Source organism: Bos javanicus, chromosome 19, assembly GCF_032452875.1.
Source record: "Bos javanicus breed banteng chromosome 19, ARS-OSU_banteng_1.0, whole genome shotgun sequence".
NCBI classification, from domain to species: domain Eukaryota; kingdom Metazoa; phylum Chordata; class Mammalia; order Artiodactyla; family Bovidae; genus Bos; species Bos javanicus.
This window is the reverse complement of record NC_083886.1, coordinates 62188712-62201922: the sequence shown is the minus strand read 5'-3', so window position 1 is coordinate 62201922 and position 13211 is coordinate 62188712. Positions and strand designations below refer to the sequence as shown.

General features: G+C 47.3%; 1 protein-coding gene across 2 annotated transcripts; it reads left to right on the top strand.

Moving 5' to 3' along the window:
• Positions 1-631: 631 nt before the first annotated feature.
• Positions 632-12137, top strand: KCNJ2 (potassium inwardly rectifying channel subfamily J member 2). Of its 2 annotated transcripts, none has more exons than XM_061392972.1 (2): positions 632-719; positions 6810-12137. In XM_061392972.1, exon 2 carries the CDS (start codon positions 7030-7032, stop codon positions 8311-8313), a length of 1284 nt encoding a protein of 427 aa, XP_061248956.1. In that variant the 5' UTR covers positions 632-719; positions 6810-7029; the 3' UTR covers positions 8314-12137. The 2 variants fall into 2 exon arrangements, with proteins under 2 accessions (XP_061248956.1, XP_061248955.1); XM_061392971.1 differs by lacking the exon at positions 632-719 and adding an exon at positions 1466-1555.
• Positions 12138-13211: the final 1074 nt, after the last annotated feature.

Genomic DNA, 13211 nt, shown 5'->3' with positions numbered 1-13211 from the left:
CAGGATTCAGAGGGACCCGCGAAGCCCAAGCGCACTTCACCAGCACCTCCTAGGGGCCGAGCGCGCGAAGGAGGCTCGGAGGTGGGTCCCGGCGCGAACCCCGGTTCCCGGTCGGTTTCATTCTCGCGCTCGCGCACAGCCACTCCGGCGGTACCGCCCAGAAAGACGAGCTAGCGTGTGGAAGTTGTTTGGCGTCTCCAGGAGGCCCTGGAGAGGTTTAAACTACGCGGAGGACACATTTGATCGCTTGAGGAAATAAACATTCACCACACACACACACACACACACACACACACTCACAGGGACGGCAAACTTGGTATAAGGAGGATTCTTAAGTATTCTTTAAGAGCAAAGCTTCGTGATGACACCAAAATGCTCAGGCGTGCGCGGCTCCGCAGTGTACACACACACACACACACACACACACACACACACACACACAGTGCTCCAGGGTCCACGCCCGGTTCACACTGCGGTTGACAGCGCTTGTGAAAGGGTCTCCGTGCCCTCGCCCGGTTGCTGGGCGGGAGGGCTGGGAGGCGCCGGCGCGTGGCAGCGCTGAGCGCCCGTAGGAGTTGCTCCTGCAGAGAATTCAGGAGTCTAACTGCTCTGGGTTTAGATCAGCAGAGCGTGCCGGGCGCGCTGGTGATACCGGGATTGAGGGCGGACCCCGCGGCAGGGAACGGGCCGTTCACCCTCCCGAGGAGCCCCGGCGCTCTGTAAGTAACTCGCCCCCAGTCGGGAGAGGGAAGGGCCGGGCGGCCCGGCGCGCGTCGGCCCCCGGTCGGGCTCTGCGCGCCGCTCGCGGTCCCTTTCCGCGTTGCATCGGCGGCTCCTCCTCGCCCCGCTGGTTCAGCCCAGGATTCGGGGGGCGGGAAGGATCGCGGGGCAGGGGTGGGAGGTTGCCCCGGGTGGGAGGGAAGGGGAAAGGAAGACGCGCCCCCAGCTGACAGGCAAGCTTCCCAGGCGGCCACCGGGCGGCCGGGAAACCGGCCCTCCGCTAGCCCCTGGGGGCGCGCGCCCGGCCCCGCCGCCGCCGAGGACAGGAAGGGGCCAGCGTGGGGCTGGCCCCGGGGTGGGAAGCTCGGCCCACAGGCGGGGCTGCAATTAGGCCGCCGCCGGAGCCGGGCCGCCGGCGTCCCACCTGCTGCGGGCCCGGCCGGGCGCGGCCGCCTCCTTCTTCCCGGCGGCCGGGCGTTGGGGGCGCGCGGGGCGGGAGCCGCGGCAGGTTCTCGCGCCGGCCCCGCGGGCCCCGCGGGCGCAGCATCCTCCCCCCGGCGCGGTCCCCGCGGGGCCGGGAGCGCGGCGATTGGCCGGCGCGGCCGGGGGCGGGGCCGGGCGGCCCGGTGCCTCGCGGACGCCTCAAAAGAGCCCAGGAAAGCGCAGAGCGCACTGGAGACCCAGCCCGCGCTCAGTCCGCCCCGGCGCCGGCCCGCTGGGTCTTGGGAATTGCTGGTTCGCTTTGGCTCCCTCGCTTGTACAAACTCCTGGATCTCACATGCCTCTGTAACCCCCACTTCCACTCCATGTCCCCATGCTCCTGCGCCAGCAACAGGTAAGGGCTGCTGCGTGTTTTCTTCCCTCCTTTGCTCTCCTTGCCTGTGGGTCCCGGGGAGAGGACTCGGGCTTCCGTCCCCGGCCCGGCCCGGCCCGGCCGCCCCAGAGGTGCCCAGCTGTCAGGCGGCCTTTAGTTCTCCCCCACGCGCCGGAGTCCCAGAGCCTGCCTATAGAGTTTGTGTGCGCACCAGAACATCCTCAGAGCTAAAAATACTGAGACATGCTTGGAACAGTTGAGCAATAGAAACATTTCTCTGCAGCATCTGTTTGTGCTCATAACTTCCAGTGCACCAGCTGTAGCGAGATACTCAGTTGGGAGACCCGGGCGAGGGAGCCTCTGCTCGATTCTGTCTCTCAGGAGGAAAAAAAAAAGGCAGTGGATGCGTCTAGAAAACCGGTCTCAAACCTTGGCAAACCTCGGGACTCAGCGCCGGTCTCGATCCTTGGCGTCTTTCCTCCCCACCCCCTCTGTCATTGCTTCAAGTGTAGCTTGAGTTCCAAACCCAGCGAGCTTCTCTCAAAGTTGCTTTGCTGGGGAAGAGAACGGGAGCTCGCGCTGGATCTGAGCCCTAAGATCGCGAAACTTGCACACCTCCCCTAAGCAGCTTGCTCTTCTTTGGAATAATCACGTTAATACCGAAATTTGAAGACGGTCAGGTTTCAGGGAAGCACGGTGGTCGAAACGACTTGATTCTGCAAAGGATTGCATCATAACATAGAGTCATCATGACAGTTGGAAAAAAAATCGAGATAGGAAGTGGGCAGTTTATTGTCTGTGTCTGGGTGATCCTGTCAGCAGGATGGTAACTAAGATGCGGCTGTGAACCCTGGGATTTCTATTAACCAAGAATTTACCTTTTAGGAAATCAGGCCTGATTTGAAAGCGTGTTTTGGGTATTCAAAGAGTGCCTATTGCTTTGTGCCACTTGCTTTCATTCCGTTAGTAATCGGTAGGCTGTCATTTTCTCCCACTAAGGACTGCTGTATGCCTGCTCTGTGTTACCTGTATGCTTGCTAGCTTTTTCCCTCTCACTTTCACGCCTGCTCCAAGTGTTTTATTTTTATTTGTCATGATCCAGAAAAATCCCCAGGCTGAGGAATTAAGAGACTGACTCTAAGGATGGTGGGAGGGGTCAGAGTCGGGGTCAAGGTCATGTCACTTTGCTTGCACTCCCTGCCCCTCCCCCCTGCTGGCACTTTCTTTTTGTGTTATTGCTCTCCATAGGAATATTTGTTCTGAGCTCTTGTAAACTGACCTTAAAAAAAATAGCACGCGGGGTATTTCTGCTTCCTTCTACTTCCTTCAGACTTTCCGGCTGCCCAATCCTTGTCGAGTCCTTGCATGACTTTTTGAGTAGCATAAAAGACCGACCATGTCTTTACCTGGACAGAAGGACAGTTTCAAACTTTTTTTTTTTTAGTCTTTATTATTGTTTGCTATAGAGATATATAGTTCAGCATGTGCGCATACCAAGTGATGCTATATGCATTGTTGAGTATGAAAGATGTGGGGTTCCCATAGATGAGTGGGTGCCCCTCCTCTCCAAGAGCCCCTCCCCCTCCCTTTTGTTTACTGAGCTTCTGAGAGGTTGCTTTGCCAGCCTTGAGCTCTCGTAGCAACCGTGTGCCCAGAGCACACTCAGGCTGGTCTATATGGCGTCAGCTGGGGAATAGCTGCTCTAAACACTCATTAGCAGACCTCTCGTTCAGTCCTTTTACCATCCCTGTCTCCTCTCTTTACTCAGAAACTTTCTTATCCGCTCCACACCACGACCATAAGAGGGGGCCCACTTATTTTCATTTAGTCTTCCTGGTTAGCATGTCTCTGTTCTTGGATTATCCATCCTGGGAATATCTCGGTGATGGTAAAAATGATCTGGATACATTCATTACACCGTGTTATCTCTTTGGCCTCATCTCTGTCTCCAGCTCTCTCTCCTTTAACATCTACCTTGAGATGGAAGCCCTGAAGTATTTTTTTCCACTGCTTATGCTTAATTTGGGCTCAGCCTATAAATAGTCTTAACATGAAGAGCAGCACATGTAGCCTCTCCATTTCCCAGAAATACTTTCTTCCTCACTGGTTATGCCCTGGGTAAAAATGATTGTTTGTGTCTATTAAGTTTATTTCAGGCCCTTACATATTCTGGCTGAAAATGGGGGCATTTGCACATTGTTCATCAGATCACACGTGAATTCTCCCAAGCTGTGCCCCTCAAGGAGGGCAATCACTGGGGGTTTTCATTGGTTCTTAATCAGATGATTCTCAAGAACTTACTTAGAATGTGGCCCTAAAATGAAGTTGCACGAAAGCCCTATTCCTAATTAAAGTGTTTTCCCAGATGCTCATGAATTGGTGATTTTCAGTGTGAGAAGTGCAGGCAAGGAAGTTTTCTGCTTGCCCGCAGCCACTCAGGCATGTGGGCAGGTTAATAGGAAAGACAGTCTTCAGAGTGGAATATTAAGACAGTTACCCTATCAGACTTTGGCAGCGTCTCAGCTTTTGCTGTATCATCAGCTCCACCAAAGTCTGAATACACATCATGCGTGTGCACATATACACACACGAATCTGTTTTGGAACGTATCTGCTGGAGGTGACAAAAGTTTCCATTTTGCCAGAAAAATCTTTCTCCCCCCCCCCCTTTCCAGGCAGAAATGGTAAATTTCTAAATGATGCTCCGCATATGGAACAAATCCTGTCATTAGCAAGGGAAATAAGACAATAATAGTCACTCAATACAGGCTCTCTTCAAGAATCTAAATGCGGAAAGCTGTTCATTCGTAGGAAGCTGGTCGTGTGTGTTTTGTGGAATTCAGACGAATGTCCTGGGGTCAGGATTTTTAGAAAGTCATAATTCAGTCTTTAGATTTCATATGACTGTTATGCTTTAATCTGGAAAGAGCAGAAATCAGTCAGATGAAATTTGAGACTGTCTACTCTTGGTCCGTAATGGTAACTCAGATGGAACGATTGTTTTGAATCATGAAAAGGGAATTTCTTGGTGTCAGCTTATAAGATCCTGAAGTCAGTCAGAACTCACAGATACAAGCCTATTTAAACGAGGCCTCCCTGCTGCCCCTTTCTTGGAAAATGCACCTGCACTTGGTGTCATATTATTGTCTATATTTGTGTGTGTGTCGAAGGGCTTGGCAGTTTCATATGAGCCAAATGAGCTGAAATCTTTGTTTAAAAAAATTCTTTCTGTGTCCAGGGTCTAGAACCCTGAGGAATCAGAGTCTTGTTTCTTTTGTCCAAGAGCAAACTTCATGGGAAGCAGACAAAACATTGAAGCAGGTGGAAGGGTAAGAAGACACAGTACTTTCTTTTTATAAAGTAATTCAAAGGCAGTTTCAAATCGGGCATCATTCAGGTGTCAAAAGCTGCCAAAATGTAACACACATTGCAATTTTCACAGATGACTAATCTCAGGAAAAATGTGTTGGGGCACATTCTTGCATAATAACTTGGATAAAGAGGCAGAAGTGAAACGACTGTAACAAGTCATTTTCAAAGACAGTGCACCTTGCCTTTTTACTCCGGGGGTGCGTGAAAACGGATCAGTGATTTGCTGTCTTTGCAGCTGGTCTGGTTGCACGTGGTTCTGTTAACTGCTTCATCTGAGTGCGGTTTAGGGGGAGAAAGAAAAAGTGGTGTCTTCGTCATCAGGGTGTCGATGAATCTCTGATCCTGTCTATCTGCTGTTCACTGTCCCCCTTTAATCCAGGAGACAGCTTTGGTGGTTTGAAAGTCAAGCATTCCTCCTATTTTTCATTTCTCTGCTGTGTTCATTTTAAAATTTATATTTGGTTGTCAAAACACCCTAGACTTTCTCCCAGCCTTTTGCAAATCCAGGAAAAATTATATCCTTTGGACCAAACATGAAAAGTCAAAAGTCGGTAGATGATTTTTAACTACAGGGGCGGGGGTGCAGGGGGCGGGAGATGAGCAGAGAGAGGAAAACTGGAAACTGCTGTTTATTTGTTCACATTAGGTAAAGGTGAGCATCTTCTCTACAGGAACAGAGGTCAGAAAGCAACGCTGCAAAGTGTGAGTGAGCTGAGGGGGGCCTGTGACTTACTGCTACAGAGGTGTCTGGGTTTGAAAACACACAGAGTTGAACTCCCGTGAAATGAGTCCCAGCCTTATCTCAATCCACTGAAGACCTGATCCTTGAGCACAAAGGTGCTTACTTCCTTGCCTGTCATTACACACGGCAGTCCCATCTCCAGAGAATTTCAAGTCTCTCATTGCTAAGCAACAGGATCACTCTGTATCCCCCAGAGTGAGCCTGCATCTTCAAGTCAGAATCACTTGCAGGAACAGAGATGTTATCAGGAGTTTCTGCCGCTTTTGGTGGCTGCTGTCAGCGTGTGACGTGATGGAATAAGCCCAAAATGTCTCCAGAAACCTGCGTCCCTTTCAGATGATTGGAAGGGCTGTCTGCTCAGTTTTGTCTGTTAAATGAACTAGTCAATGCTTTTGAATTTCAGCCTCGTCATTGAGGGCTGTCATGTTCTTCCACAATGCACCTGCTGCCCGATGAATATGAACATTCTGCATTCATGTGAAATGCTCTCTGACATGTCCGAGTTCTTAAAGCTTCATGGCAAACCTGAGAGTTAGAAAAGTCTTTCTTCCGCTTAATCACCAGGGACCCTAGCAAGTAGAGAAGGCAAAAGAAGAGCATAAAAGGAGACAGTAGAATATTCTAGATTTCTGGCCAAAAATAGGGAACAGGAATCTGAGACTTTGGATGAAGGGAAGGGATAATTAGGGATGGATGGATATGTGCGCACTGCTATATTTAAAATGGACAACCAAGAAAAGTCTGCTGTACAGCACAGGGGACTCTGCTCAATGTTCTGTGGCAGCCTGGATGGCAGGGGAGTTGGGAGGAGAATGGATACATGTATAAGTATGGCTGAGGCCCTTCGCTGTCCACCTGAAAGTATCACAACATTGTCAATCAGCTATACTCCAATATAAAATTTAAAAGTTAGAAAAAAACATTTTCATGAACAACTACCTCTTCTGTGTTTAGCCACATCATGTTTTTAAGTAATATAGGAAAATATTTTCTTTCTATTTCTTTAGGGCTACACAAAGAAATAAAAACCCCAGCAATTCAGCATAAAGGACATTGATGTGTATCTGTCTCTGTTTCTGGCTAGGAACTGTTGCATTAGAGAGTAGAACCCTTTCCTAATGAACTTCTTTTGTAATAAAAGATCTCTCTCTCTTTTTTGCAGGACCTGTTCTCTGGATGTCAGCTGAGTTACTAAGGTGACTCTGCATGTCAAGAGACAGACCTTGGTAGCCAGAACCTCAAGGCCCCTGGAGACCCCATCCCTCCTTCTTTTTTTGTGCGTGTGGGTCCTCACTGAACATTCAAACCTGTTTCTCCAAAGGGTTTTGCAAAAACTGAGACTGTTTCCCAAAGCAGAAGCGCTGGCGTCCACAGCAGAAGCGATGGGCAGCGTGCGCACCAACCGCTACAGCATCGTCTCTTCAGAGGAGGACGGCATGAAGCTGGCCACCCTGGCGGTGGCCAACGGATTCGGGAACGGCAAGAGCAAAGTCCACACCCGCCAGCAGTGCAGGAGCCGCTTCGTGAAGAAGGACGGACACTGCAACGTGCAGTTCATCAACGTGGGCGAGAAGGGCCAGCGGTACCTGGCGGATATCTTCACCACGTGCGTGGACATCCGCTGGCGGTGGATGCTGGTCATCTTCTGCCTGGCTTTCGTGCTCTCCTGGCTCTTCTTCGGCTGTGTGTTTTGGTTGATCGCGCTGCTCCACGGGGACCTGGATGCGTCCAAGGAGAGCAAAGCCTGCGTGTCCGAGGTCAACAGCTTCACGGCTGCCTTCCTTTTCTCCATCGAGACGCAGACCACCATTGGCTACGGCTTCCGCTGCGTCACGGACGAGTGCCCTGTGGCCGTCTTCATGGTGGTCTTCCAGTCCATCGTGGGCTGCATCATCGACGCCTTCATCATCGGTGCGGTAATGGCCAAGATGGCCAAGCCCAAAAAGAGAAACGAGACGCTGGTCTTCAGCCACAACGCCGTGATCGCCATGAGGGACGGCAAGCTCTGCCTCATGTGGCGGGTGGGCAACCTCCGGAAGAGCCACTTGGTGGAGGCGCACGTGCGCGCGCAGCTCCTCAAGTCCAGAATCACCTCCGAGGGGGAGTACATCCCCCTGGATCAGATAGACATCAACGTGGGCTTCGACAGCGGCATCGACCGCATATTTCTGGTGTCTCCCATCACCATCGTCCACGAGATCGATGAGGACAGTCCTCTGTACGATCTGAGCAAGCAGGACATCGACAACGCAGACTTTGAGATCGTGGTCATCCTCGAGGGTATGGTGGAGGCCACGGCCATGACCACGCAGTGCCGGAGCTCGTACCTGGCCAACGAGATCCTCTGGGGTCACCGCTACGAGCCGGTGCTCTTCGAGGAGAAACACTACTACAAAGTAGACTACTCCAGGTTCCACAAGACGTACGAAGTCCCCAACACGCCCCTGTGCAGCGCGAGGGACTTAGCGGAGAAGAAATACATCCTGTCGAACGCTAACTCGTTTTGCTACGAAAATGAGGTCGCCCTCACGAGCAAAGAGGAAGACGACAGTGAGAACGGGGTCCCCGAGAGCACAAGCACGGACACGCCCCCGGACATAGACCTGCACAACCAGGCCAGTGTACCTCTAGAGCCCAGGCCGTTACGACGGGAGTCGGAGATATGACTGAGTCCTCCTGGGGAGTGCTTCCTCTGAAACACGGTCTGTTGGTCAAAGGCCCAAAACAGTTACGCACACGACGGTACCAGGGGCAGGTGGTTCGAGGCAAGTGACCACAAGGGACTGGGGCTAGCGCGGTGGTTTTAGAGAAAGACTGTAAGCGCGAAGACGAACCTAAAGCACTAAACAGGCCTCCCCGTGGCCCGAAGGCGCATAACACGTTGTAGAATAAGTTATGGGGTGTTTGTGTTTGTGTTTTGTGTTTTGAACCAAACTTGAACTTGCAGGCAAGCCTTGGTTGGTGGGGTGTTTGACTTCTCCAGAACGCTTCTCTTTGGGGAACAAGAATGTTTTTAAATGGCATCACATTTTTCAATGTTTTAAAGGCAAGACTCTGCCTTAACTTTTGAAAAGCTGCTAACTACACCAACACGTGTCGTATTGTTGCAGTGTAGTTTTTTTTTTTTTCCTTGTGTGTAATTTAAAAAGTCAGTGTTGAACTTTGTTGAAAGCTCATGATATGCGCTTCAAAGTGGCAAGTATTTGGCTATTAGCTGCCAAACGAGAGCCTGATTTTTTGAGGCCAGTAATTTGTTTGCTAGAATTGATTCTCTCTCTCCCTCTCGTGCTGTCTGTCTCTCTGGTTACATAAGGGCATTATGTAACACTAGCCAAATGGTAGCCTCCGGGCTGTTGTTAATGTTTTTGGTTTTTTTTTTTCCCCTCCAAGATGTTAATGGGTTATCTCAAATTTTTAGTTAGACTACCTAAAATAAATACCAAAGATAATGCACATTTTTGCACAGTGTAGCTTACACTAAAAGGGAAAGAAAGCCCCACGGCTGCCTTGAAATCAAGAGACAAGAACTTTGAACCTCAGCAAGACCTTGAACTACCCTCTCCTTTTGCACCTTATTGAGAAAATAGAACATCACACACAAAGTTAAGTGTGGTGCTTTTAATTTTTTGCTCTTTCATGTAACTTTCATGTCATAGGAAGAAGACAGGGGAAAGTAAAATTCACACATACACACACATGAAAGATATAAGCAACTTTCCTTTGAGGTGGTGCTGGACAGGTGAATACAACTTTGAGCGATGATGATGACCCCTTAGATTTTTTTTTTCTGGATTTTTCCATGTTTTGCACATTCCAAAATTTATCCCAGAAGATAAGACCTAGGTTGACATGAGTTGGCACCCTCTGTGCTGAGCCATCCAACTCGAAAGATCAGTAGGTTTAAACCTTCAGGCTGAATTCCTTGCCCTGGTGGTGGGTGCATCTCTGGCTTGAGTTTATTTTCTAAAAGATGCCACGCCTGGCCCGTGGGCTGGTTCTTCCCATCAGACTGTTTGGACCGAGTCCTCCAATATCTGAGGGGGTTGTGAATGCCCCAGTGAGAAGTTAGCAAGATGTGGAAGAGCCGTTTTGATGTAGCTCATCAACTTAAGTATATTTAGGAAGAAGGGGAACATTGCCTTTTTTTTTTTTTTAAATGATAGAGAGCAGGAATGAAAATGTCTCAGTATTTTAGGGTCAACAAGAGCCACAACAATCCTAACAGCGTCACAAGTAAAGGAGATAATGGTCTAAAAGTGTCCTTTCCCTCCGGTGGATCCACACTTGTCTTTGAATCCAAGTGGATCCCTTTTGCCTGTGCAGACCTGGAGCCTGTTACTTGGGGCACATCATTTCCCAGAAGCTTCTCCTGCCTGGCTGCCTGACTCGCTAGGAACATTTTGTTTGGTTTGGTTTTCCGCTCTAGCTTGATATAACGGAACTCTGTTTTGGTTTAAAGTTCCTTATTTGTGAATTCTGGGGTCACTGATTTTTTTCTTTTTCAATGGGAGTCTCAAAATCAACTCTCTTTACGGTATTACACCCCTGTATGCCATTAAAAAACAGCTTGTTCTAGAATCCTGTATTTCATCAGCCCGTGTCTGGGATGGCCTCTGGTTCCTGACCAGCCGTATCTGCATGGGGTGCCTGCAGTCAGAGGACAGTCTCTGCTCTTGTCTGCCTTGCGAGTCAGTGGGTTTGAACCCTGTGCGGTTATTTGCATGGAAACCAGATGAGAGCCATCAAGCGAGGGGATGATATGTGAAGTCCAGACTTACAGGCCGATGGGGGAAGTTGTTTAGAGACTTAGAGGAATTGGGATGGAGTGGACACAGAATGTACAGCCTTCTGTACATGGCGACCGTCCTGCCATTGATAGGGAGAGGGTGTTGAGGGTTTCAGCTGCTGCTATTCCGATACTTTTGCAAAGGAAAATAATCAAACCAAAGAGTATTCCGTGATCTGTAAGTTACATGAAGATACAGTGGAGGATGGGGGTGACAAAGGCACCTTCTTGTCGCACAGTGCTGCCACTTAAACACTTGACATATTTGCAGTGGGGCGGATGGAGGGGGCAAGAACGAGGGAGGGAACTCTTGCAACTTCTTTCTAAAAAGAGAAAAAAAATTAAAATTTCTGGTGCACAGGTTTGTTTTTTGTTTTTTTTCAAGAAAATTTTGCAGAAGCTATGTTTTTAAAGTGTACATTTTATAAAGTTTATCAGATATTTTCATATTTAAAGCCAAATGTAAATAGAAGTCTGTAAAGGGAAGAAAATTGCCATAGAAAGTATAATTTCAGTGCAGCAATTTCTGAGAGCTAGTACCTGTATGCTACCGGTTAGCATGGTTTTAGCAAATATTTACCAGCCTTAGAAGGTTTGTCTTGCTATGTTCTCCTGTTATTTATTTCAGCATGGACTGTTCATTTGAAAACTTTTTCTAGGTATTAGTATTTTAACAGTTACAAGCTTTAAATGGCAATTTTTGTGTTTGTTTGTTTGTTTTTTTTTTTTTTGTCAAGAGCCAAGACACAGTAATGCACAATGTTTTTTTTTTTTTTTTTGCTGCATTTTACCTTCAGAACCTTGGTCTTTATTGACTGGGTCTCCTTACTTAGTGCACACATGTCGTGGGAAAGCAGACTGAAGACACTCACACTGAGTATCTGGGGTCTGTTGCCAGATTCTTGTTGCTTCTCTGTTGCAAGCAAACCCCCACTGAATTTATTTAGGAGTTATCCCCTTGTGAAGAATCTGTGCCCGTAACTGGATGGGCATTATATTTTTGGGAGGAGGTTTAGATTCCTGGGTATCCTATTTTTAAATAAAAGGTAGACAAAGTGAATTCTATTTTGATTATTGAGAAAGGAATATTAATAGTTTTCTATCCCTCTAGGATTATACTTGAATCAGACATTTTAAGGATGTCACCGTAACTCTGAAGTCATTTCCAAATTCCTGATGACAATTTGTTCAGTTTGTTTTACCTATTTTTTTTTTTTTAATTCTATCAGTGCATTATTCGTCCCTTCCTGTCCTTTCTTCCCTGTCAGCTCCCATCTCAAACCTCAGTGTTTATTCAGTGCATTTTGTCCCCTGAATATTGTTACCCTGGCAAGAAAACAAATGTCGGTTCATATTTGATGATAAGCCACACAGTAAAAGCAAAAAGCCTGTTCTGAGAAGCAGAGTGGATTTTTTTTCACTCTGTATCTAATAAAGTTAAGGTTGTTTAAAAAAAAACAAGTGTTGCATAGTCACTTACTCCCAACAAATCCCTTTTCTAGTTATGTTGGGTTTCAAGCTCTGGGCTGCAGTGAACTGAACAACCCCAGTCTTTGACAATCCTGAATTATCATCTTCCCATTTCCTATCTTTTTGTATCTGAAGTCTTCCTAATGTACTGCACAAACCATGGATTGTACATATTTTTATATATTATGTCTTATTTTATTATTTCTAAATAAAAAGTTAAAAATTGAAAACAAATCAGTGCAAGAAATTTTTGGGCTCTCTGTGTGATTCCTGTAGCATCTCAGATAGAAACCAAAGGTTCCCAAATGAGAGGACATAAACCCGGATAGGTGGGATGAATGGGACCATAGAAATCTCCAGAACAGGCGTGGTGCAGTGGCAAGTTACCTTAATCCCGGTAGGAGGAAGTCGGGCCCGGATTTTGTTTGTGGACAGAATGCCCTGGGTGGAGAGGAGAGAGAAACAACCAAAAAACAAGCAAACAAAAATAACAAAAAACTATTGAATAGAAGGCTTAGATTTTAAGCCTCTGTGTAATGATAAAAGTTACTTTGTTGAGCTTAACTCTGTGTAGGGTTCAGCTTTATATTAGCTCATTTCCCCAAAACCAAATCAGGTTGTTATATTCCCGTATAATAAATCAGAGTTGGCAAATATGTCCCATCAAAGGCCAGATAGTAAACATTTTTGGCTTTGTGAAACAGTTCTTTGTCTCCACCATGCAGCTCTGCCCTCATACTACAAAAGCAGCCACAGATAATATGAAAAAAAGGTGCAGCTGTATTACAATAGAACTTTACTTATAACAGGTGGTGGGCCAGACTTGGCCCATGGCCTATAATTTATTGACCTCTGTTATAGATGAAGAAACCAAGGCTGGATTTTAAAGCTAATGAATCATTGAGCTGATACTCAAATGCAGGTTTTATCTGCCTCTAAATTTCATTTAATCCACTAAGCTCTATGGGTGTTTTAGAGAACATAGTTACCAAGGATATGTGGGTCTCAGAGAAAACATCAATTCCTCTGGCAGATTTTGAATAGCTTAACTGTTTTTCACCAGTGGAAACACTGCGGAAAATCTCCCTTCTGAAATATGGATTGCTCCTTAAAATTTTTCCTTTAATAAATACTCAATATTTTTCCTTTTAACAAATATTTTTCCTTCAATAAAGTCCTTAGTGTGATTCAAAGTGGTTCTAAGCTCTTTATGAGTATTAAATAATTTAATCTTAGTGGCGTCTGCACTATTATTATCCTTATTTAATAAATGAGGCTACTGAGGCTCAGGGAGGTTGAGTGTCTTTT